This window comes from Crocodylus siamensis, chromosome 5, assembly GCF_052110815.1.
Source record: "Crocodylus siamensis isolate JL-2025a chromosome 5, ASM5211081v1, whole genome shotgun sequence".
Classification (NCBI taxonomy): Eukaryota; Metazoa; Chordata; order Crocodylia; family Crocodylidae; genus Crocodylus; species Crocodylus siamensis.
Genome location: NC_143399.1, coordinates 72,746,646 through 72,771,834, shown reverse-complemented (window position 1 = coordinate 72,771,834; position 25,189 = coordinate 72,746,646). Strand labels below are relative to the sequence as shown.

At 55.9% G+C, this 25,189-nt stretch overlaps 3 protein-coding genes across 6 annotated transcripts; 2 read left to right on the top strand and 1 right to left on the bottom strand.

Moving 5' to 3' along the window:
• Nucleotides 1-6,500: 6,500 nt before the first annotated feature.
• Nucleotides 6,501-9,728, top strand: LOC149864253 (uncharacterized). 2 transcript variants are annotated; one of them, XM_090048995.1, is made up of 2 exons: nt 6,501-7,206; nt 7,603-9,728. In XM_090048995.1, exon 2 carries the CDS (start codon nt 7,645-7,647, stop codon nt 8,374-8,376), a length of 732 nt encoding a protein of 243 aa, XP_089905121.1. In that variant the 5' UTR covers nt 6,501-7,206; nt 7,603-7,644; the 3' UTR covers nt 8,377-9,728. The 2 variants fall into 2 exon arrangements, with proteins under 2 accessions (XP_089905121.1, XP_089905122.1); XM_090048996.1 differs by having other exon boundaries at nt 6,502-7,200.
• A 1,164-nt stretch (nt 9,729-10,892) lies between these two features.
• On the top strand, nt 10,893-15,158 carry LOC149864252 (uncharacterized). Of its 3 annotated transcripts, XM_090048992.1 has the most exons (3): nt 10,893-10,910; nt 11,841-13,582; nt 14,281-15,158. In XM_090048992.1, the coding sequence occupies exon 2, from the start codon at nt 11,861-11,863 to the stop codon at nt 13,580-13,582; it is 1,722 nt and encodes a 573-aa protein (XP_089905118.1). In that variant the 5' UTR covers nt 10,893-10,910; nt 11,841-11,860; the 3' UTR covers nt 14,281-15,158. The 3 variants fall into 3 exon arrangements, with proteins under 3 accessions (XP_089905118.1, XP_089905117.1, XP_089905119.1); XM_090048991.1 differs by having other exon boundaries at nt 11,841-15,158; XM_090048993.1 differs by lacking the exon at nt 10,893-10,910 and adding an exon at nt 11,524-11,563 and having other exon boundaries at nt 11,841-15,158.
• Nucleotides 15,159-17,329: 2,171 nt separating this feature from the next.
• On the bottom strand, nt 17,330-23,878 carry ZNF865 (zinc finger protein 865). Its single transcript, XM_090049131.1, has 2 exons — nt 23,643-23,878; nt 17,330-23,400 (listed from the first exon to the last, which is right to left on the bottom strand). The coding sequence occupies exon 2, from the start codon at nt 23,377-23,379 to the stop codon at nt 20,578-20,580; it is 2,802 nt and encodes a 933-aa protein (XP_089905257.1). The 5' UTR covers nt 23,380-23,400; nt 23,643-23,878; the 3' UTR covers nt 17,330-20,577.
• Nucleotides 23,879-25,189: the final 1,311 nt, after the last annotated feature.

Sequence of the window (25,189 nt, the reverse complement as noted above, 5' to 3'; positions counted from 1 at the left end):
GAACTTCTCACAGAGGTCGCACAAATTGGCTGTGTTTCATAGTTTCATAGTTTCATAGTTTCTAGGGTCAGAAGGGACCTGAGCAGATCATCTAGTCCGACCCCCAAGAACACTGGGGTGAAATGACCTCAGCAAGATGTGCATCTAACCTCCTCTAAAAACCCCCAGGGTAGAAGCCTGCACCACTTCTCTTGGAAGTTGGTTCCAGACCCTAGCCGCCCTGACCATGAAGTAGTGCCTCCTGATATCTAACCTAAACCTACCCTCTGCCAGCTTGTGACCGTTATTCCTGGTCACTCCTGGCGGTGCTCGGGGGAACAGTGACTCCCCCAATGCCTGCTGATCCCCCCTGACTAGTTTATAACAGGTCACAAGATCCCCCCTCAGCCTTCTCTTTTGGAGGCTGAACAGGTTCAGGTCCTGTAGCCTCTCCTCATAGGGCCTGCCCTGTTGTCCCCTGATCATATGAGTGGCCCTCCTCTGGACCCTCTCCATGCTGTCGACATCCCTCTTGAAGTGTGGCGCCCAGAACTGGACGCAGTACTCCAGCTGCGGCCTGACCAGTGCCACATAGAGGGGGAGGATCACTTCTTTGGACCTGCTCGAGATGCATCTGTGGATGCATGACAAGGTGCGGTTGGCCTTCCTAACTGCCTCTTCTCAGCCTGCTTTGTCTTCTCCTGCCTTACACCTGCACGGACCATGGCAGACTGTCCTGGCCTGGCCAGCCGGGTATGGCCCTGTTTGTGATCCTGGTTGCTGCCAGGCTGCATGAGCTCCCTGTGGCACCACTGGCACTGGCAGTGGTCCTGGCCAGAGCCACGGGGCCAACCTGGGGCAGAGGAAATTGCTAAGGCAGGCAGGACACTAGCAGGGTTTGCCCGAAGCATGGGTGGCTCACTGCTACTCCAGGTTGCACTGGCACAGCCAGATGGATGACTTGAGGCACTTGCGGAGGCGCCAGGTTGATAGAGGTGCAGCCTGGTGGCACAGGGCTTGAGCAGCAGTGGTGGCTGTCCCAATGATCCCTCCCTTCCCAGGGAGTCACTGGAGCCCCCCAGGCCCCGCCCCCACTCCCCCCCGCCCCATCCTGGCAGCACAAAGGGAGCCACCGGGAAAGGCTTCCGATGAGAAACACACAGCGGTGCCCCTCACTCCGGGCACGTAGCTCCTAGGTGCACCAGCACCCCGTACTCCTACAACCCCCAGCCCTGCCGGTGGTGCCCCTTTTTCCTGACCCGACCCCCGAAACCAGTTCAGCCACCAGTCCTGAAACACAGCCCCTAGAGCTCTACTGCTGTCCATCCATTCCCATGCAGCAGATTTGTCTCTGTCCATCTGTCCTTTCATTCCTGCTCACACCCTTCCCTCTCTGTGGGGAGCCCTGACTAGGGCCCTGGGCGGGGACTCAGCACAATCCCCACCCTTCCTCCCCCTTCTCCCCCTGGTGAGGGTCTTTCAGCGTCACTTACCCCAGATCTAAATCAGGGAGAAAAGTCCCTAATTCTACTGACAGCAGACAGGGTTATCCAGGAAATGACTCTGGGCAGCACCTGGCATAATATAGCCCTGATCTGATCCTGGTGGCTCTGGGCCCCAGTATGAGAAGGTCTCAGTGTCTGTTCACCTCTGGTTGTTGATACATTCACAATATATGAGTGTAGCCAAGCACAGTTTCTTCAGCTGCAGTGTCCATGAGCTGGCCTATCTGCTGAGGGAAGGCCATCTTGCCTGCCTCCCCTAGCTGCCAGCCTGCCTCCACCCTCAGAGTAATTCCGTTACTGCCTCCCAGCAGGCTGTGAGATTGTCTTTTCATGTATCTCCTAGGCTTTCTATGACTCATGCTCCCCTCTCACCACACTGCTTACCTTCAACCCCTGGCTCCAGGCTGGTGACAGTTCCTCCCTCCCCTGCCTCTGCCCTGAGCCAGCCTATATACCCCTATGCCATCATTTAGTTCCCATGCCACAGGAGCTAACCTGGCCTAGCCTGGCCCAGCCTGCCCAGTCCAGGTAAATCCTCTTTCTATTGCCCCTTATGATTTAATGCACTGGGGACTGCTACCACCTCCAAGGTTCTCCAAGTTAATTCCAGGCTCAGACCCCAGTGTCCCCAAGATGGCCTGGATGGCCTTGCAGCCTGACCATGATGCATGGGGCACAGGTTGACATCAGGCCATCATTTCCTCTAAGCTGTGCAGCATGAGCATGCCTGCACAGGCACGCATGCCACTCAGCTTAGAGGGAACGCTGTATCAGGCTGCTCTTGCCCAGACTGAAATGAGACTGCAGTTTCTTGGGCATGTGGCTGAGGCAATGCAACATGCTGCTGACAGCTCTGAAAGCGGTTGTGGGTGCCCTCCACATGGGAGGAAGCCAGTCCATGTCCCCATGATCCTCCTGCCCCCAGCAAAAGAGCTGGCCTGAGCAGGGCTAGCTAACTGCCCTATGCTGCCAAAAACCCATCTCCTCCAGGTTCTGCCCATCCACTGTCACTGCCCATCCACTGTCACTGCCCATCCACTGTCACTGCCAAAGGTCACCCACTTTATGGCTCCCTGACATCTCCCCAGACCTCTGTCCTGCATCCCACTGGCTGTGCCAATCCATTTTGGGATGACTCCCTTGAGGGTCTGCTTGGAGAAAGGACTGCCTTGTTGTCTGGCATTTTGTACTGCATCTGAGGTAACAGGACCCTGCAGCTCCTAGGCCTGTGCAAACCCAGGATGGTGAGGATGGCATGATTTTCCCTACCATGAGAAATGAGGTCTGTGGCCTTGGATCCACAGACAATCACAGACCTGATGGGAAAGTTGATGAGTTTGCAAAGCACCTGCATATCAGTCTCATAGAAGAAGCAGCCCAGTGCCCCATGTGTAATAAGGGCTGGCAATGACAAGAAGCTGCTTCCCAAAGCAACAGGCCCAGGGACCAGGTTTGGGAGAAGCTAAGCTGTGCAATAAGAGGGGCTTCCCAAAGTCTAGCTGCAAATTGTGGGTAAGGGGTGACAGTTGTGTGCATCTGTGTGGATGAGAGAGAGCAGGAGAGGCAGGAAGTAACTTGGTGGGTGCAAGATTCACCAGGGGTGGAACATGGAGGTAGCAAGGAAGGAACCAACTGGGAGTTTATGAGGGGTACTGGATGCCCTGGACAGTATCTGCAAACTGGACCAAAGATACCTCGCCTCCCTCCACCACCTTCTCTGGCTGGAGATGGCCCATTCAGGTCCTGAGTGTCAGCTAGGCCCCCAGACCACAGTGCACCTCATACGCCCATAGCCAGTGCCGTCCCGGGGCGGGGGAAGGGAGGCAAATTGGGGCAACTGCCCCAGGCCCCGTGCTTTTGGGGGGTGCCATGGACAGTGCCACGCAGGCCCTGCTGTGGCCACCGCATGCCGCCGGCTCCACACTATGGCCACTCACCACCCCCCTCGTCTCCCCAAATCTGCATTCCCACCGCTTGCCACCCTCTACACTGTGCTCCGGCCACTTGCCACCCCCAGCCCTGCACACCTCTAGGGATGGCTCTGCCCAAAGCATATAGGCAGAGGAACCTCACCCACGGGTGACATGAACCTGGTAATGCTCCCCCTGCACCACTTTTATTTTACCCCAGAAAATGTAGGTTTTAGTTGATGAAAACAGCTTTGTAAAATTGTATTGATTTTGGCTATTGCCTTTGGGCAAAAGGAGAACTCCATGAGAATACTAAAAAGCCTGAGAACTGCTGATTTCAGCAAACTGTTTTGATCAGAACAAAACTTAAAAACTCAGGTGCTCTGTGAGGCTTGGCTGACTTTAAGCACAATGAAAAATCCAGGAACTTTTACTGGTTACAGCTATTTGTTTTAACCAGGGGGGGAAAAAAAACCTTGAATTCTGAAAAATCCCCCCCCCACACCCCGCCCCCTCAAACTAGAGGCAGTTTCTTTTTCAACTTTTAAATCTGAACAATGAGAGGGGTTTTTTATTGTCATTGACCTTCCCTGAATCCCCTCTCATTTTAAAAACAATGTGACACTGAGGGAAGCCTCAGAGGCAACAGGCCAGAGCAGCCCAGGTCACGCAGGCAGGCTATTGGACCCCTCAGCGGCTGTGCTGATTTGCCAGTGCCTTGAATTTTTCAGGAGATGTTGTCTTCCAAGTTGACTGGAAATTATTTTTCTTTCTTTTCTAGTGTTCTGGATCTTGAATCAAAATAAGAGGGAAATTATTTATGAATCACAGAGGGTTACATTGGGGAGGGGCAGGGAGAGCATTTAAGTTTGCCATGTCCCATGTGGGGCAGACCCCAGTGTGGAGGTTTTTACCTCATGTGGCACTGCAGTTCTTCAGGTGCCACAGTGTGGTGCTTATTTTAATCATGTACAAGGCAAAGCACAGAAGTGCAGATGAAGTAAATACAGTAGATGAGGGCATGGCGCAGGGCACAGGGATAGGGAGGAGGCATGGGCAGGGGATGGGATACAGGGAAAGGGATGGGATTTCAAAATGCAGCCACCCAGTGGAGTTCCAGCTGCCTGCTCTTGCCCCCAAAGCCACGCAGCTGTGCCAGGACCGCTAAGCCTAGTACCTCTGGCATCCCCATGGCAAAGAGACTCTTCCAAGAGTAGCCTCCACCCTGTTTACCCATGCCGCAAGGTGGCTCCAACCACAACACTGGGAGATACCCCTCCATAACCCAGACCAGCCGACTCTGCTCTGCACTGGACACCCTTTGCCATCCCCTTGGAGACTGAGCTGAGACAGAGCAGACCTTAGACACTGTGGAGGCTCCTTGTATGGCCACAGCACCCTCTGGCTAGCATGGTCCAGCTAGCATGGTCCAGCACCCTGTGGCTAGCTGGTCTGACTGGGCTCCCCTTGGCTGGGAGTGGGTTTTCTTGTGCCACCAAGCTGAGGGCCCAGCTGAACTCTCCAAGGCAGTGTGTCTTCGGTGGGGTCCAGCCGGCTGCAGCTGTGCTACATGGTGGAGAGGGAGTTAGCGTGGGAAGGGTCCCAGTGCCTGGCAACACTGTACTCCATAGTTGGGTATAGGCTCCAAAACCATGGGCTTTGCAGGTCACACATGGGCATGACAATGCAGGCCGGCAGCCCTAGGGGTATTGATCCCTGTGTGCCTGACACATGCTGGTGCTATCACAGAACAAACACAAGGCACCACTTGGTGCGAAGCCTCCCTATTCTGTGGCCAGTGTGCAGCCCCAGGCTGAATTTCTTCCACCTCCTGGAAGCCCTCTTGACCCACAAAACACAGGTACACTGCTGCCAGAGGACCCTCAGGGTAGGACTGGCACCTCCTAGATACGTACATAGGACACAAAGGCCAGGCCCCTAAGTCCCAAGGGTCCACTCCTGTGGTGCCTGAACTGTGGTGCCATATTAGGGGGCCTTGCTAAGGAGAGGCTGTGACCCCATGGGGATGGCTACTGGGGCACTATGGCTGATGTCTGTATGGCACAGAAAGGGGCTGTGCCCTAAACTATGGTAAAGCCCAGGAATGCAGTTCCAAATGACAGACACAGCATAATATCAATTGTGGGGTAGGGGAATACACTGGTCCTTAACCGGGCCCGGCACAGCAGGGTCCCAATCCTGGTGACTCTGGGTCTGGGCAATGCCTGGCATGATGAAGCATCCGCATGATGTGAGGCATAATTGATGGTACTGAACACTGGAGGTTACCAGCACTTGCTAACCTGTCCCTTACATTGGATAGAGTCCCATGGCACTCTAAGCACAGAATATGGCAGGTAGGTGGGATCCAGGGCACAGGAAGGGTCTCATGTTAATGGGTAATCAAGAACTTATAAAACTTCTGGCCAGCTGCTTCCCATACAGCAGCACCTGCTGCTGTCTTGAAAGTGTGTGCGTGTGTGTGTGTGTGTGTGTGTGTGTGGTAGCATACCACATGCACACACATGTGCATGAAGTGCTTCCCCTGCTGGTATGAGAAGGGAATGTGATCTGGCAGTTACTGCAGGAGGGCTGGGAGCCAGGATTCCTGGGTTCTCTCCCAACCTTGGAGGGGAGTAGAATCTGATGGGTTGAGGGGGCAACTGTGGGGAGCTGGAAGCCAGGACTCCTGTGTGTATCCCTGCTTTGGTCACACTGTGTGTTCTAGTGGATGACTGCTGGGAGCCTGGGCTCTGCTCCAGGTTTTGGAGGGGAATGGGGCTTGGGGGCTGGTGGGTTAGAGCAGGGGATCGGAAGCCGGGATGTCAGGGTTCCACCTCTGTTCTGGGTGGACAGTGAGGTCTGGCATGTGAGAGAATGGCTGTCCTTTCTCATGGGTCTCCTAGGTAATAGCAGGAGGGGCTGGAAGCCAGGATTCCTGCGTTCTGTCCTGGCTCTAGGAAAGCAGTGGCATTTGCTGTGTTAAAGTGTAAGTGTGTGTGGGGGGGAGGGGTAGGTAGAAGCCAGGATTCCTGGGCTCTGTCCTGGTACTGAGAGGATAGTGGGCTCTGCCAGGGCTGGAGGTGGGGAAGAGGGCTGGGAACTGACAGGGTCCGGGCAGTGAGGCTGGAGTGGTGTTTCCATCCGTGCCCTTTTTCCTGCAACACCCGCTCCTGCTGCGGGCAGAGGGACAGACAGACAGGACCCCCCAGCTGCCCCCTCCTGCTCCTGATACACAGCAGCCCCCACCCCACTTCAGCACCTGGGGTACGAGCTAGCAAAGGTGCTCAAGCTTGCATGGGGAAGCCCACAGCAGCAAGGCATGGGTTGTGGGCTGGGCATCTAAAGCTGGATCAAAGCTGCTGGTACCAGGCAGGGGTTGGACCTGCTGGAGCTGCCAGAACCTGCCCAGCTCAGATGCACTGGTAGCAGAGCTGGATCAAAGCCAACACAACCAGGCAGGGACCCGAACTGCCAGAACCAATCTCGGGCCCAAGCAGCTGCTACCACCCCTGGATCGGAGAAGCTGGCACCAGTGTGGAGTGAAGGTGCCAGATTGGGTGTTGTGTGGCAGTGCCGGTCCCAGCCCTGGAGTGGAGCCCTTGGAGCCTGCCTCAGCGTGGAGCTTCTGCATCCAACACCACAACAGATCCTCCAGAACCAGCCTTGGGCTCCAGTTCTCAGAACCAGCCCTGCATTGGACCTGACCATCCATCTAGCAAGGAGGGCATGCCAGGCACCGGGGGCCCTGCCTGTGCCTCAGAACCGAAATGAATATAGAGACGGAACCCCAGCCACAGGCATCGGTGAGGGTAACTATCTCCTGGGCTGTGGGGTGGGAGGCTGGGGGTGCCCATCTGTGACTGGGTACCCAAGGGAGAGGAGGGACCAGGGATAATTGGGGGTGTCCACCTGTACACAGGCCCAACCCCACCTCCTGAGCCAGCCAGTGCCTTGCAGGGCCACATCAGGGCCAGCACAGTTGGAGGGGAAAGGCCCCAGCCCCATTCTGACCCCCTGAGCCAGCCAGTGCCCATGGGACCAGACCAGAATCAGTGTCCCTTAGGTTGGTTTTCTTCCTCCCCTGCTAAAGTTGCAGAGACACTTGGGGTGCAAAGCCTGGGCCCCCTGCCCCAGTGCTGTCCCCATGCTGGGTAGGACATGGGGGTCTAATACTGCCCTCCCCACCTGCCTCCTTGTCCTTCCAGGCACTGTGAGTGGGCCCTGCCCATAGGGGGCACTCCCACCCAATGGAGCTGCATACCTTTGGACCCCGGAGTGAGCCCCCACAGCGCCCCAAGGCTGGAGGCACTGAGCCAGGCCCCCCACGGCCCACCAGGCTGGATGAGCCACCAAGGCGTAGGGCCAAATTGGATGAGGACAGGGAGGAGGGGGCTGAGTGCCGGCTGCGAAGCCCCCCTGGCACCTCCCCAGCTCTGTTGCCCAGTCACAATGGGCACTGCTGGCCTGAGGGCCCCACTGAGCCTGGCACCCCACAGGGGGAGCCATCACGCTACGGGCGGTACCTATTGATCGACAGCCAGGGGCTGCCCTACACAGTGCTGGTGGAAGAGGCCAGTGGGGCAGGCACTGGTGGGACAGGTGCTGGGGAGCGGGCAGCTCTGCGCAAGGTATACTGCTGCCCTGTGTGCTCCCGGACGTTCGAATACCTGTCCTACCTGCAGCGCCACAGCATCACCCACTCGGAGCACAAGCCCCACGTGTGCCGGGCCTGTGGCAAGGCCTTCAAGCGCACCTCACACCTGGAACGCCACAAGTACACGCATGCTGCCCGCAAGCCCCACCAGTGCCCCATCTGCCAGCGCAGCTTCCGTGACTCGGGTGAGCTGGCACATCACCAGCGTGTGCATACGGGTGAGCGCCCTTACCAGTGTGATGACTGCCACATGCGCTTTGGCGAGCGCAACACGCTGCAGCGCCACATCCGGCGCAAGCACCTCCGGCAGCCACCCACACCCTGACCACAGCATCCTTGCCCCAAAGGGGCAACCAGCACCGCCTTGGCAGCACCCAGAACCTGACGAACATGCAGAGACCTGGACTGGCAACAAGCTGGAAGCACCCAGATCCAGATGAGGCATGGGGATCCACTGGGGCATCTAGGCTGGCCATGCCCATGGCTTGCTGTGGTACCAGGCTGGTAGTGTCTTTTCCATGATGCAGGCATGGAGACACCCTGGCATCTAGGCCCTGAGGTTGTCATGGTGACTTGCTGTGATGTGGACATGGAGACAAACTAGGCCCAGGCGGCCAGCCCCACTCAGTGGGGACCAGTGAGACATCCCCTTTACCCAGCAGTCCCCCACCCCTTAGCCACCTAGTGGTGTTGTGTCCATGCGCATGGGTACATAGGTGCTCTGGGCAACTAATCACACTGCAGGCTTGGGCCACAACACAGCACTGTTGCCTGAGAGGGGTGCACCCTGCCATGACCATGGTCACCGCTACCTGCTGCCACTGGTAGCACTGGCTGCTCCAAGCCAGAGGGGTCCATCTGTGAAGGGGAAAGGTGGCCTGCATTGGCAAACTCGCCCTGTGTTTTCGGGGAGTGATAAGACCTTATGGGGAGAGTTCAAGGAGGCAAGGGGGAGAGATTAGCTCTGGGACCAAGGCAAGGGCCTTTCCTCTCCAGGGGGCAATAGTCCCAATCCAGTTCCAGGGCAGGGCATGGCCTGGTGGTGGGGCATGGGGAGGGGTAGGGACCTTTCCCTCCAGGTCACAGAATTCAGTCTCTCATCCCACATCATACAATGGCAAGAGGGGTTTTGGCCCAGTCAGCTCAGGCAGAGTTTCCCCCCAGATGGAGGGGTTCATTCTCTAGGAACAAGCTCACAGGGGCACTATGCCTGGTCCATCTATCCCAGCATCCTGTCCCCTCCCTTCCCCCAGTCAGACCCATAGGCCCATCTACACTGGTATCCCGGCCCCTCTTAGCCCCACAGGCCTATCAACTTCAGCATCCCACCTCAGACAGCAGCCAGTTCCAGCACTGGACCAGTAACACCCAGGACAGGGGACACTGCAGCCCTAGTCTTCATTGCTTGCTGGGACATGGAGGTTTTTGAACTTGTTCCATCTGTACAGCATTTTGGAGGGAAGACGTTAGTGGCACTCAATGCACTGGAAGGACCACAGGGCCATCGCAAAGAGCTCCCTTTTCTAAGTGCAAGAGGTACCAAGACCGAGTGGGGCACATGTGGAACAGCCCTTCTCAGACAAAGCCTGGGGAGTGGATCATTCCCCCCCATCTATTTACAGTGCAAATTCCATTCTATCTCTTTTTTAATTATTATTAAAACACTTTTTTTGGTTGTTTTGTTGTCTGTGTGGAGTGAGGTATCTTGGCTTCCAGCATGGTGATTGAACCTCTGGCCCTAGTTGCAGGGGAAAGGAAGCTAAAGATAGGACTTCACTGCCAGCCTAGGGTCGTAGATTGGTTTCTATCTGGCTGCCAGTGCCTAACATGCATATCCTGTCCATTTCTCACCCTAATGGCTTTTGAGAAAAACAATCAACAGGTTTTATTTTTAGGCATTCTGTTAACAGGAATTTTGAAAAAATGTTCAGTTTTTGGCAGGGCCACAGCATTGGTACCACTGTGAGGGTGCAGGGAATATGTGAGAAGCAGGATATGCCTGATTTTGAAGTAGTTTTGCTTTTTCCCAAACTGACCTTCTCCAGGGGAAACCAAAAGTGGGTACAGGAATCACTGTATGAAAACCCAGTTTTTTTACAGAGGATGATTCTGACAGCCAGAATGAAGGGAATCCTTTACAGTTTTAACAAGAATTAATTGTTTGAAAACCAAAGGTGTTAAAGCTATTGTTGTAAATGAAAACAGGTTTCAAAACCAAGGCACTTAAATGGAAATCAGTTTTTAAAATAAAAAAATGGCTTTGGGGATATATTTATATAGATATCTATATCTATCTGTCTATACAGATATCGGTATATATAGCTATCCATATATTCAAAACAAAATGCTTACAAAAATGGCTTTTCAGAACTGCAGAATTGTTCTTTTCTTCTCTATTTTACCAGAAAGTTGATAAAACTTTCAGAAAAAAAATTAGTGGCACTTGAACATTTCTTATAAAATATTCCTTTTTTTTTTTAATCATATAGGATTGAAGTGTTGTTGAAGACGTGACTGATAGTCCAGGAAATATGACAGAGGAAAGGGGGTTTTGGTGATTTCTTTTTTTGCACCACCTGTATAATTAAGAGAGGTGTTCAACAAGCTTTGGGGCACAAAATACCCTTCTACAAGTCATAACTATGAGGCCAGAGCTCCAATATCCTCTTCCACAGAAAGAGTCTTCCAAATATTTGTAAATCTATCTAAAACAATTTTATTTTTACTGAACATGTTCTTCAAAACCATCACTTTTGACCCATTTTTGGTTCCACACCCAGATGGAAGCACTGGAAAACTTTCACAGAAACTGGGATTTCAACCTGCACTTGTTCCTAACGGTTTTTGCCAAGAAATCAGGTAACACTTTGTCTTTTTCAAGAACCACATTTTCCTGCGATTTCTTGCAAACGCCAATAAATGATTACGTGGGGCGGTCTGTGACCAGGAGCCTCCTCGGAGCCAGGAAGAAGAGGTGCCCTGTTTCCCCGCCGGCTGCAGGCCCGCCCCGGCCCGGCACCCGAGGTGGAGCAGGGCCGCCGTGTGGCACTCGCAGGGGCTCGGGGAGCAGATTTGGGCGGCGTGTCGCGGGCACCAGGCCTACGGAGGCGGTTCCTCCCGGGGACCAGGTGCCGCCTGGCCGCGCTCCTCTCACGGCGGGGCCGGAGGGTGCCCGCAGGGGGGCAGCAGCCAGCTGCCTGCAGGAAGCCCTGGGGGGGGGCTGAGAGGGAACCACGCACCCGCACTGCTACGGCCGAGCCCCGCAGGCTGCCTCCGGCTCAGTCCAACAGGACGCCCGAGCTCCCCCAGCGCGGGGCAGGGCGAGGGCAGGACGCCTAAATTCCCCACCCCAACTGCCTGTGTGGAGGGAGTCTTTTTATTTATTTATTTATTTATTTACCCGCAGACAAAAAATCTGGTCCAGCCGCAGCGCCCTTTAAATCCCCTTCGCACCGCTCTTAAAGGGGAGGGCGGGGCGGAGCGAGGGCTGGGCCGTGGTTGCGCGGGAGCAGGTGAGGGGTCGCGCGGGGCGGCCGAGACAAAGGGCCGGTCCATGCCCGGGACGCCGCGGCTCCCTCTACTCCTCCCGGGGGCTGGCAGGCGGGACGCCGGGGTCCGCGCGGGGAGGCGGGGGCGCGGGGCCGGGCCGCCCGGGTTCTATGTCTGGCGGCGGGGCGGGTTGGTGCTGGGAGCCAGGACGGCCGGGTTCCCCCCGCGCCCCGGCTGGGGTCCCCTGGGGTTGAGACAGGAGCCCTCCCTGCTTTTGCTCCTGTCCGCTCTGTCCTGCAGGAGCCGGCGGTTGCAGGCCCATGCAGGGCCCCAGGTGCCACAGGCAGCAGATGGAGGGGCAGGCCAGGACTGCGGGGGCCAAGGAGGGGGCAGCTGACTCCCAGCAGGGCTCGGCCAAAATGAGCCACCCCCAGCCCCCAGAGCCCTTCCAGCACATCCATGAGGACACCCATGTTGAGCCCCACCAGTGCCCCGCCTGCGGCTGCCTGTTCCCATCTGCCCACTTGCTGGACGACCACCACCACACCGGCTGCTTGCAGGCTGTGCCCCAGCCCCAGGTCCCGCCAGTGGCTGCCTGCCCAGGGGCCAAGCCCTACTCCTGCTCCTTCTGCACCAAGCGTTTCAAGCGCTCTTCAGACCGGCGGGACCACGAGCGTGTGCACACAGGAGAGCGTCCCTTCCGCTGCGGCATCTGCGGGAAATGTTTCACCCAGGCCTCGGTGCTGACTGGCCATCTGCGCATCCACACAGGCGAGCGCCCCTTCCGCTGCTCTGTGTGCGCCAGGGCCTTCAACAACTGCTCCAACTTCAAGAAACACCAGCGTATCCATGCTTGCCTGGGCCACAGGGCAGTCCCCACCCAGCCCCTGCATGCCAAGAATGCCTGCACCCTTCACCCCAGTGCCCCCCAGAGCCAGCAGGACGGGGAAGGGCATGCCACAGGGCGAACACAAGATATCAGCTCTCATGCCACAGGGCAGACGCAAGATGTTGGCACTTGTGCCACAGAGCTAAAGCGAGATAGGGGAGCTCCAGCAAAAGGGCTGAGAGAAGATGGCAGTCCTCATGCCAAAGGGCTGATGCAAGATGGCGGGGCTTCTGCCAGTGGACTGATGCAGAATGGTAGTGCCCATGCCAAAGGGCAGAGGCAAAATGGCAGTGCTCTGGCAAAAGAACTGATGCAGGGTGGGGCCACTCACATGAGGAACCAGGTGAAAGATTGTGGTGCTTGTGTGAAGGGGCCAGTGCAGGACAGTGGAGGCCATACAAGGTTCCCCCTCCAAGCCGTTGGCAGTGAGCAAAGGATGGAGCCCTGCTCTACAGCAAATCACAGCTGTCCGTCTCCACCGGGGGGAAGAGAGACCGTGGCTTGGTGCCCCATGGAGCACCCCAAAGCTTGGCAGCATCTTGTGACAAGGGAAGTCCCAGAGAAGGACTCCCACGTTCTTGGCAAGGGCCACTGGATCAGCCTGGACAGGGGGATGGCATCCCCTGTTGACTCTATCCAGGAGGCACCCAGCCTCCAGGGGGAGGATGCTGAGGAAGAACGTGGTCCCAATGGCTACTTCTCATGGGAAAGGCTGGTTGACGTGCCCCCACAGTGTCCAGGGGACCAGGGCCCCAAAGTCTGCGTGGGGCCTGGCAGGCTGGTCCATGCCTCCCTGCCACCTGAAGCCAAGCAGTACATCTGCTTTGCATGCTCCAAGCGCTTCAGGCGTGCCACAGATCTGAAGGAGCATCTGCGTGTGCACACTGGGGAGCGCCCCTTCCCCTGCAGTGTGTGTGGCAAGCGCTTCACCCAGTCCTCAGCACTTGCCACCCACCGGCGTGTTCACACGGGCGAAAAGCCCTTCCAGTGCCCCATGTGCCACAAGCGCTTCAACAACTCTTCCAACTTCGCCAAGCACCGGCGCGTGCACTCCAGGGAGCGCCCCCACCACTGTGCCCTCTGTGGCAAGAGCTTCCAAGAGCCACGGCATGTGGCCCGGCACCTTCAGGCTGTCCACCAACCTCTAGGATAGGTGGGCTGGGGTAGGATGGTCGTGGCCAGGCTGGTGTAGAGAGGCCCATTTGGGATGAGGGGGACCATATATGGGCTGGGGTTTCCTGCCAACTATAGGGTTAAGAAGGGCTAGGAAAAGCTGTGGTGGAGCTGAGGAGAGACAGCTGCTGGGATGTAGACCAGGGAGGAGAAATGGAAGGGTCAAATGTTAGGTACTAGGTTGATTCTGGGATTCAGTCTGTGACATCTGCCATCTGACTCCATGGCTTGCCTAGACTGGCCCTGGGGTGGAAGGTTTTGATATCTGACCCCTGGGCTTCTTCCTGTACCACAGGGTGCTATATCCTGACCCGCAACCCTCCACTGTGAGGTAAGTGCTGGCAGGACATTGCTTCCTGGCATCTGCTGTCCCTCTGGCAGAGAGAAAGTTTGAGAATTGGGGAAAATGATCCAAACTGTGGTGTCAGTTGTACATTCTCCCCAGCTCTAAGGAGACATGAAACTTTTGTACCTTTACGTTTGCAGGGAGACCTTGAGGTTCCTTCAGGTGCAGCTTCCACAGATGCAGCTGAACAAGAATGGAGCTTTAGCTTCTCTGAAATCCCCTTCCCTTAGAGAGCTCAGGAGCCTGCGCAGGGATTGAGGGGCTTCGCCTTTGAGGTTTGGGGTCCAGAAGTGTTGAAGTGTCAGCCTTAATGTTCTTTTTTTCTATTTTAGTTGATAGTTTCCCCACTCTCCAGTCCTTCACAGTGCTCCTAAGATGCCACGGCATGGAGAGGGCTGTTCACACTGAAGCAGACCATCCCAGGGCTGGGAGCCAAGGTCAGACAAATGCAGATCAACACACTGCCAAGAAGTCACATCTGGAGATGAGAAGGCAAATAGGCAGGGTGCTGGCATACAGCTGGGCCTCTTGTGAGGGTGATGCTGTGACATGGTATGGGACTTGTTTGTCCAGCATAGCCCTGCTGGTCCTGCATGGCTGAGGGCCAGTTTTACAACATGGGATCACAGTGGTCAAGGGAGAGTGGAATTCTCAAGACCTGGAGCTTCTGAACGAAGTCTAGCTCCTTTCTAGATCAGTGCTGGCTGAGCCATCGGGCATGGGGAGGAAGGTTGGGGTGGGACCAGGTGACTAATTAGACAGTCTGAGGGACAATAAGCCTGACTCCCTTCAACTGTCCAGAGCAATCCAGTCTCAACATCTCAGAGCTGTGCTCACCTACTTACAGAACATCTGGATGGCAGAGTTCAACACATTCTTTCATGCCTTGCAATGCACAAGAGCTACACATGCAACATCCCTGCTCCCCACTGTGAAGTGGTCTATGGCTAGCACTGCCACCCAACACTCCTCTTTCTTCTGTGGACAACTGTCCCATGGCACAACACCCACCAGGCTTGGGAAGGACCATGGGCTAGACTTTGTCTGTGGAAGGAGGGCCCCAGTTCCCATGGCCCAGGAGTCACCTACGGATGTGGCAGGGAACTCCCTACCATTGCAGCAGCCTTGGATAATCCCAGATCTCCCCACACTGAGCTGTGTAACTCCTTGAGTCCCCTCTTGGCTCCCATTAAATATCCCCAACAGAGACTATCACTGGTACTTTGAATCTTGCTGCCTGGAGTTGGGAGGTGCTGGGGTCAGAACCAGCTGGTCAGCTTTGTGGGGGAGGGGTGGGGGTGAGGATAGAAGAAGAAAATCCAAGGGATTTCTACTGCCTTTATGCTGAGAGGACAGTGGTGCTCTGTACTGTTTTCCCCTGGAGGGGTGGCGGGAGGCAGCCAGGGGTCAGGTCCTGGCACTGCCCCCAGCCTGAGTGCTCCTGCCAGAGGGTGAGCTCTCCACAAAAATGTGTGTGGGTATGGATTGGAGGTGGTCTAGCTCAGTGCAGGTGCTCTTTACTGTTGAAGGGCTACAGTTAACATTTGGATCAATATTCAGGTCACTGAGGCTGGGATGTGCTGTGTCCCATGGCCACATCAGCTAGTTTTGCCTACAACAATGCTGCTGTGATGTGGAGGCTGCAGAGAAAGAGCAGGTGATGAGAAGGGTTTTCACTGAGGCCCACCTGGACCCAGGCTGGTAATGCCTTGCCATCCCTCACTACTGGATGTTAGTCAAGACTTCCTGGCTCCAAGCCAGGAACACAGACATACAGGGGTCCTAGAGAGCACAACTGAGGCACACTCAAGCTCTGCAGAGGTCCTTGGTTGCTGCTTGGCATGTGTAGTACTAGCCACACACAGGGCATTTCAGGTAGGGCCCCTAGGACCGTAAATTTTTGGGGCTTCCAAGCTAAGCACCCCTCTTAGCAGTAGGGCTGCAATTCAGAAAAGCTGACTGTGCCCACTTGCTATGAGCCAGTGGTGCCTTCAGAGCTCAAGGATGGAGGCAATTACTTCCCTCTCCAGCAGGGCTAAGATGTGGAGCTGTACCACTCTCCACCCAGGGCTGCAATAGAACCCAGGCATCCTGGCTCTGAATCCACCCCTCCAGCTCTAACCCACCAGATCCCACTGCCCTTCCAGAGCTGTAAGAATTAGGAGTCCTGGTTCCCAGTTCTCCACTTTCCAAATCCCACTCCCCTCCTAGAGCTCGGGTAGGACTCGGATTCAGGTTTCTAGAACCCCTAACTCTAAACCACTAGGCCCCAGTGCCTTTCTAACAAGAGGATCAGCACAATTTACAGGTAAAATGTTACTCTAAGCTCTAGGATTTTAGAAGAGTAAAAAATTAAAACAGCCAAGATTTTTGGAACAGTTTGGACTGAAGCTGACATCCACTCAGCATCAGAAAGGATGTTTCTTAACCACTCGGGGTGGGACACTGATTGGCACAGCATGCCCAGCTGTGGTCACCCACAATCATGAAAGCCCAATCCACATGGGAGCAAGTGAATGACCCTTCAGATGGTTGGGGGCAGGGAGGACCCATCTTGAACAGCTGGGCTCTTGGCTTGGCAGCACAGAGATGGAGGAAAGAGAGGAATCACATTACACTGCAAGGGAATACTGGGCGGAAAGAAAAGCTGTCAGAGCTAACAGCATTGACCTCAGAGCACGGGGATAAACTGGCTGGGAGTTAATTCAGGTGGAAAATACAAAAATCTAGAGCTCTTGGTTCCAAAATGATACCTTTTATAAGACCAACTGAAAAAAATCACAAAATAAATATCCTTTTCTGCAAGCTTTCAGGCACAAAGGCCCTTCATCAGGCGCTGGGAAAAGTACAGATGGTAAAAAGTCCCCATAGGTAGGAAATAAACTTTTGCACAGAGGGATAGTTTTCCATCTCCAGCTCCCTCAGTTGGTCTAATAAAAGGTATAATTTTGGAACCAAGAGATCTAGATTTTTGTATTTCTTTTCATCTCAGACCAACAGAACTATCAAGTACATCCCTGACTTCAGGTGGGAAATACATTTCCTTGCATCTGAGCAGAGAGTAAATTCCTAGTAAGAGCAGCAGGGGCATGAGACTGAAATGTCTTTACAATGGAGCTGGGTCAATTCATGAAGGGAATATCTTAGCAGGGAACTAGACTTAAGGACCCAGGAGGGCCTGGCTCATCTTTCACTGTGTCAGAACAGGCTTTCTTGCACCTTCTCCCAAAGAGAGGCATGGGATCCGACTTGCTAGGCACCTGCTCAGGCAGCCTGGGGCAATTTCCACCTTTCTTGGAAGACCTGGGCCAGTTCCCAGAGCACGCAAAGGAAACAGGCATGTGCAGGTGGGAAAGTAAACTCAGCTGCTGCTCTCAGTAGTACGCATCCACAGTTTTTAATATTGGCTTCATCTGTACATCATCAGAAAATGAACAGGGCAACATTATTGGACAGGGTTCGAGTTTCAAACACGCGCGCGCCGCCCGTAACCTCTCCCCTGCCACCACTGAGACTGGTGCTTTAGAAAGCCATTGGTGCTATGAGTTCCAACCGGTCTCATCACAGTTTTCTGGGAAGAGGACATATTTTTGCAGGGCATCTATTTATCTTTTTCTTTTTAGTAATGGCTCTGGTAGCAGCATTTGGTGTGAATCAGTCTTGGCACCAGCTTTGCCGCTCAGAGGGTTAGAAAAATTATATTTTTATATATATATATATATACTTTAATTTTTATATATATATATCTGTGCTGTTAAAAAATAAATTGGGGTGGCAGGGTCCAGGCGCAGAGGCCCCCTCAGAGTGCAGCCATCAGTGGAAATGGTCTCCGTTTAAAGGCTGAACTGTAGATGTAGTCCTGTCTCCTGACTTTGGCCATGGTGCTGCCCCTCCCTCTGCTCCAAACCAGAAGGGGCTGCAGGAAGGGCAACCCGGAAGGTGAAATGAGTTTCCCATGGTCCTGGAACGATGGTTGCTTTCTCAGAGACACGGGGTGCTGCGAAGTGGTGCGACTAGGAGGCATGGAGACCCCTAGGACCTAGCAGTGCACACCAGCACCATCAAGACAACGGAATGCTGCTGTTTGCCACATTTCTAAAGGAAAAGTCTGTGTCTCCCCTCCCACCTAAGCCAGCCAGGCTCCTGCCCTGGGTCTGTATTGGAGCTGATACCCCTGGAGATGAAAGACCCCTCACCTATCTTTCACCTCCCTAAGCCAACCAATGCCCCTGATTTGGAGTCAGAACCCAGGCCCCCTACTGTAACCTACTGATGCCCACACCCTTCCTGGAGCTAAAGAGAATCTAGGTGTTCTCCCTGCATGCCGGTTTCCCATATACCTCAAGCTGCTCTGGAACAGGTTCTGGCGTTCAGGACAGTCACCCTGGCACAAAGGGCTGGAGGGGCAGGGGGTGACCTGACCCTTGCGCCCGTGATGACCTAGCATTGATGACCTCCCAAAAAACCCCAGTGAGAGCCACCCTGGCTCTGGTGGCAGGAATGTGTCCATCTGAAAACACTCTTTGGCACACCTTGGGAAAGCAGTATCCTGGGACTTGGCACAAAGCAGCTGGCACAGGCCCTAGTTGGGTTCCTAGACTCCCCAGAAGGTCTGGCACAGGACACCTGCTGACTCACTGGGGAAAATGAGGCACAGAAAGGGAAAAGGACCTGCCCAAGGTCAAAGAGGGTCTCAGTGGCAGGCCTGGAGAAAGAATCCAGGCAGCCTGACCCTCAGCTCTAACCATGACTCACCACCTCCTTACCAGAGTTAGGATAGAAACCATGAGTCCTGGGGCTCCCAGCCACCGTCTGCCAACAGAACTTGAATGGCTTCTCTCTGGCTCAATCCTGACACTTGACTAATTAGCTCCAGGCAAGTATGCCCTGCCTGGACAGTGTGGGTGGACAATAGGCTGGCTTTCTTCCCAGGCTGAGTTCATGCTGGGGACATTGAAAAGGCTCACTGGGACGAAAGGAACATGGCAGCATTCATCTCTTTGGTCTCTTCCCAGGGAAACCCCAGGGCTAAGGCTGGCAGGGTTAGTATAAAGAGAGTAGGAGAAAGGAGGCATACAAGGACTTGCAGACAGGAGGCAGCAGATGGGGAGATGTGAAGGGGAACAGACAAAACACCAGAGACGTGTGGTGATAGACAGAGTATGTGGGGATGGATAAATAGATAGACGGGGTGGGTGTGGGAATGGATAGGTGGATAGATGCCAGGGTAGAGCTAGGAAGATGTCTATCCCAATGGCAGAGGAGTGGAGCAGATGGACAGATCTATGGATGGTAACAGACAGTTAAGTGGAGAAATATGGGTGGAACAATTCAGTTAATCCAGTGCTCACCTGCACACGATGGGACTTGGGAGGAGCAGACTGCAGGGGTCATAGAGCACTACATTTTTCACTTCATTATCGTAGAGAAGTAAGGCTGGAAGGGACCTGAAGAGATCATCTAGTCCAACCCTAGGGCCACTCTAGCAATCTTCCCCAGAGGATCCTGGGAGTAGGTGTCTGTCCCTTGAGGCTCACTGGGTGGGGAGGCAGGAATCATGAGAAGGCCCCAGAGGGCAGCATGCTCTGGAGTGAGCAAGTTAGGGCAGCACCTGACATTTTTCATTTGCCATGGGCAGAGCCAGCTGGGGTCAAGTAAGGACCCTGCTGGAGTGGGCAAAGCACTATGGACAGGAGGGGCAGAGGGGGTTGGGGACCAGCCCCAGGGCATGAGCCCAAGTGAATGCTGCAGTGAGCACATACCCGTACAGCCAGCAGGAGGCGCCATGCAAGCACAATGGGATGCCTGGATCTGGGCAGGAGTGAGGTCCTTGTGGAGACTGCTTGGTGCCAGCAGTGGCTGAGTGGGCAACACCCTCAGGAGGAGGGTTCAATCTGGTCCTGGCCAATGACTCCAGCTCCTCTAGGTCCAGGATGTGCCCATGGGTAGCCTCCATGGTAGCAAGAGCAGGGAGAAGTGTCAGGGACCTGCACAACGACTGAGTGGTGCCTTCAGATTTTACCCCCGGCCACAGCGCATGCCCAGGAAAATGACCTGGGCAGACACAAGGCACCAGAGCTGCTCCAAACAATGCATGCGGAAGGTAGGTGGGTACTGGGGGATGCACGCTCACCTGCCCAGAGCCACGACTGAGCTCTCTTTGGTCATACGGTCAGTCTCAGCCCACCACGGTGTTTGCGGTCTTGCTGCCAGCCTCCATTCCCTGGGCAGGGTCAGTCTTCCCCAGGTGGGGCACATTTTTCAAACAGTTCTGCCAGCTTGACTCCATCCTCTAGGGGTGTGAAATGGGCAAGCAGGGGGGACTGGGCAAAGCCAAGAGTATCCCACTGGCTCAGCCACTACAGGCCTGGCAACCTCTACCCCTCCAGCAAACCACCTGTGTGCTGGGACACGTTATGCTCATGGGCCACGAGGCATCTACACAGTCAGCATGGGCAGAAGGCAGGAGCCTCGACACTGGTACGGGACAGATACAAATGGAAACAAGGTGCCACCCTAGGGCATTCCACCCCCAACCCAGCAAGTGCCCTTAAGGCAACCGCAGCACTCCAAGGGACTGCCCAGCCCCACCTTGCCTCCCTCTGCCAGCCACAGGCAGCCACCCTTCCTCAGGGGTCCTTCTGGCCCAGAGCTGCCAGGCGTTCCAGCTTGTGGATGTGCCGGTGCTTCTTAAGGCCATAGGTATTGCCAAAGGCCTCCCCACAGGTGCTGCACTTGAAGGGCCTCCCGCCCTGGTGGGTTTGTAGGTGTTTGCTGAAGTACTTGGGGTCCTTGAAGAGCTTGAGACAGGCAGAGCAGCGCAGGTCACGGCGGGCATCATGGGAGCGCTGGTGTCGCAGGATGGATGACAGGTAGAAGAAGCTCTTGCTGCACAGGTCACAGCGGTAAACCTTCTCACCCAGGTGCACACGTTGATGCTCCAGCAGGTTGGAACGGTAGCGGAAGGTCTTGCCACATGTCTGGCAGCGTTGGGGGCGTGCCACCACATGGAGGCGCTGGTGCTCCGAGAGGCTAGAGGACTGGGCAAAGCGCTTGTTGCACAGGGCACACTTGTAGGCCCGCTCACCCGTGTGCACCACCTTGTGCTGGCGCAGGTACCAGGAGCGCAGGAAGCCACGTCCACACACAGTGCAACGGTATGGGCGCTCCTCAGTGTGGCAGCGCTGGTGCCTCATAAGTAAGGCAGCCTCCCAGAACCGCTTCCCACACACCGAGCAGGTGAAGTGGCGCTTCTGCAGGTGGGTGCGGCGGTGCAGCAGCAGGTCATAGGCCCCAGCAAAGCTCTGCCCACATACATTGCATGCCAGCGTGCGCCGCACCAGGTGCACATACTTGTGTGTCACCAGCCCCAGGAAGTGCTTGAAGCTTTGGCCACAAATGCTGCAGCTGAAGCGTTCCCCACTAGGGATCATGGGGTGCTCCTCGAATGTCGCCACCACGGAGGCCAAGCTGGCAGCAGGCACATCCCCAGGGAGCCCGTTCTCTAGGCAGCCAATGGACGAGGCAGCATGCGGGGTGGGCTCAGTGCAGGTGCCCTCAGGCAGCAGCCGCTCAGGTGCTGTCTGGTGGACTAGCTTGTGCCACATGAGGTTCTCAATGAAGCCAAAGCATTTGCCGCAAGCATCACAGGCATATGGTTTCTCGGCCATGTGGACTTCCTTGTGGTTCATGACGTGGAAGAGGTCGGGGAAGCGCTCCCCACAGTCTGAGCAGCCATAGCTAAGCCCCTCAGGGGGTAGGCCGCCAGGTGGCAGGGCACAGGGCAGCTGGAGCCGATGGATCTGCTTGTGGCGTGTCAGGCTCTGTGGGTAGCCAAACACCTTGCCGCACATGTCACACTTGTAGGGCCTTTCCCGCGTATGCACCACATGGTGCTTCGTGAGGTGGAAGGACTCACGGAACCGCTTCCCACACACTGAGCACTGGTGTGGCTTCTCGCCTGTGTGGATGCGCTCATGGCGCTTCAGGGTCTCACGCCGCCCAAACCCACGCCCGCAGATCCCACAGCAGAAGCTCTTGCCTGCTCCCAGGAGCAGCGGGTGGGCCCCCAGCAGTGCTGTGCTGCTATAGGTCGGTGCTGCCTTGACGTCACCCTCCGCCTGTGGCAGGAGGTAGGGGCCCTGGTAAGCTGCTGTGGGGGCAGGGGCACCAGCATCCTTGGGCACAGGAGCACCTTCATGAACCTGACGGTGACGGAGCAGACTCTGTGGTGCGGCATAGGCCTTGCCGCAGATGTCGCACTTGTAGTCAGGGCGCTGGCCTGTATGGGTGGCCTGGTGCTTGAGAAGATAAGAGGCGTCCCGGAACTCTTTGCCGCAGACACCACATGGCACCCGGAGCAGGTCTGAATGTGTCTTGATATGGCGCTTTAGGCTTTCACGCCGATTAAAACTCTTCTCACACACTGAGCAGCTGAATGGCTTCTCCCCTGTGTGGATGATCTGGTGCTGGTGGAGGTGGCTTGGCTTCTTAAACACCTTCCAGCACAGGGAGCAAGTGAAGGGGCCATCTGGCTGGGTTGCCCCGGCATTTCCCCCTCCACTTGCCCTAGCACCAGGGGCCCCTTCCCCAGCCGGCTCTGCAGTGCCCTCAGGTGGTGGAGCAGCAGTGGGGGCAGCCGTAGCAGTTGCCGTGACTGTGGCTGCAGCTGCTGGACCTGCACCGGGCTCAGCAGGCTCTTTGTGGCACCGCCGATGGCGGATGAGGCTGGAAATGTGGTTGTAGGTGCGGCCGCAGGTGGAGCACTCATAGGGGCGCTCCCCAGTGTGCACTAGCATGTGCTGGACCAGGTGGGACGATTGCTTGAATGACTTCTGACACACACCACAAGGAAAGCGCCGGTCAATGAAGTATTTGAGCCGCCGGAAATAGTTCTTGTCATCCTTGCCAGCCTGCCCATCTGGTGGAGCTGATGCTGTCCCTGCAGCTACACCCACGCCTGCTACACCCCGCTTCAGACTGCCAAACAGGTGCTGGTGGCCTGAAAGGTCCACAATGCCCCACTGTGGAGCACTGAATGCGCCTGCACCATCAAAGAGCGGCTGGGCTGCTGGCACAGCCTGGGTAGCATACTGTGGTGTTGGCGGGGGCACTGCAGTGCCTGGCTCGACCTTCTTGGGCTGTGCAGCACCAGAGGTGGCGGCAGCAGAGGAGGACGGTGGGGGCTGCCCCTCAGCCTTGAAATCCTTGGTTTTGGAGGTGCCGGCACGGTCAAAAGTGGGGACAGCAGGGTTGTTGGGTGGCTGGGCGTAGTCATACTGGGGCTGGGGGCATGGGAGGGCGGCCACAGCTTTGGCGTGCTCGTGGTTATAGGCGTCCATGGGCTCGAAGCGCTGGTGGTTCAGGAACTCCAGGAAGTCAAAAGGGTAGCTCTGGAAATGGATGCCCTCGTCACTGGCATTCGCTTCCATCTCCACCCGGGGGGCCACTGCCTGCGGGCACGGAGGGGAGCACGTTAGAGTGTCCGGGGCCGCCAGTCTCCCCTTCCCTTCCTCCCCCCCCCAGCCCCTCCCGCTGCCGCAGCCCGGCCGGGGCTACAGAAGGGGATCCTCCGCCACAGCTGCCACCACTCCTGGGCCGGGCCCGGCTTGCATCAGGGCCTGGTTGCTCAGGGGTGCTGCTGGCCCAGGCCCCCGGCCCGGTGCCGGGCACGGCCGCCTCTGGGCCCGCTCACCTCGCTGGGGGAGGCCCCGGGTGCCAGCGCCGCCGCCCGCCCGTCGGTGCGTCCGTCCCCGCGCGGCCCGGCCCCTCTCTGCTGGGGCGGTGCCGGTGCCCGGCGGGGCGGGGCGAAGGTGCGGCGGCCGCGCCCTGCGGGGCCGGGGCGGGGCGGTCCGAGCCCGGGGAGCCTCCGGCCTGGAACCCGCACAGACAGGCCCGGCCGGAAGCACCTCCCCACGTCGCGGCCGGAGCCGGAAGCCCCCATCCCCGCCTGCACCACGTGACTCAGGGCTGACCCGCTTCCGCCCCGACACCTCCTTTCCCAGGGGCCCTTGCGCCCCGCCGGCTTCCCTTGGCGTGTGGGCGGGGCCTAGGTTCCACCCGTTGCGGGGTACCCAGTTCAGCTTGGTCTTGGGCAAGTCCCCTCGTTGCAACCTGACCCAGGTTGACTCCAGCGCCCCTCGCCCTGGGCAGGCGTCCCGCTCTGGCTTACCCCTGCTGGATCGGGTCCTGCTGCCTGTGGGGCGTGCACAGAGGTCTCCTTGCCTTACCCTGGGAGAGCTGCCCTCCTGCCATGTATTAAGACTGGTGAAAGGGGCAATAAATGTAGCCCGGCCACACGTGCACAGTTGCCATCCCACGAGACACATGATTATTCAGCTGTGCAAAGAGCCAAGCAACTGTAAAGTTAGTGCTTGGAAATGCCTAATGCCTCTGCAGCTTGTGTCTGTCTAGTTTTCATCTGAACCTGCAGAGAGGCCGCCTCCCCAGGGCAGTAATAGGTCATTGTGGCCTTAATCCGTAGTAACACAGCCTTGGTTAACGGGTGCTCCTGCCTCCCCTGCAGCTTCTCACTGCCCGTGGAGATGGGATACTTCACTACCCCAGCCCAGTCCTCCACTCCCATTTGCCAGGTCCCATGCTCCTAAACAAGTTGGGGGGGGAAATGCCCTTTTTGGACATCAAGAAGTGTTTTGAGAACATTTGGAAAGTTCACAAATTGTTCCCCTTGGTCTGTCAGAATAGTTGAATTTTGAGCATCAGGTTTTTTCCATTTTAACTGATAATTTTATCACGTGTTTCTGTTTTCAGAATAAAGTCTTTAAATACATTTATTTATACTTACGTGTGTGTGAGCAGTTAGATGGCAGGTATCTTAGGGGATGTATGTGGTAGCTGGGTTGGTCTGAGACAAAAAGAACTGCAAAAATGTAGAACTCTTAGTTCCAAAATGATACCTTGTATTAGACTAACTCCAAAACAGTATCTTTTCCTGCAAGCTTTTGGGCCATGCACCCTTCATCAGGCTCAGGAAAAGTTCAAGATGGTACAAGAAAGTCTCCATATGTAGGAAATAAACTTCCTTTCTGCACAGAGGTAGAAGCTGGAAAACTGTTTCTCAGTTGCTCTAATAAAAGGCATCATTTTGGAACCAAGGTATCTTAAGTACACATATACACAAACTTTAAATTATCACACGTGCACACATGTAACACCTACATGTGCTTACCCTGTCGCACTGCACCACGTTATGTTACATTGTATTATATGCCATGTCCTTGA

Excerpts from the sequence above, each read along its gene's own strand:
- LOC149864253 (XM_090048995.1), top strand. The coding sequence starts at position 7,645 with ATGGAGCTGCATACCTTTGGACCCCGGAGTGAGCCCCCACAGCGCCCC.
- ZNF865 (XM_090049131.1), bottom strand. The coding sequence starts at position 23,379 with ATGGAAGCGAATGCCAGTGACGAGGGCATCCATTTCCAGAGCTACCCT.
- LOC149864252 (XM_090048992.1), top strand. The coding sequence starts at position 11,861 with ATGCAGGGCCCCAGGTGCCACAGGCAGCAGATGGAGGGGCAGGCCAGG.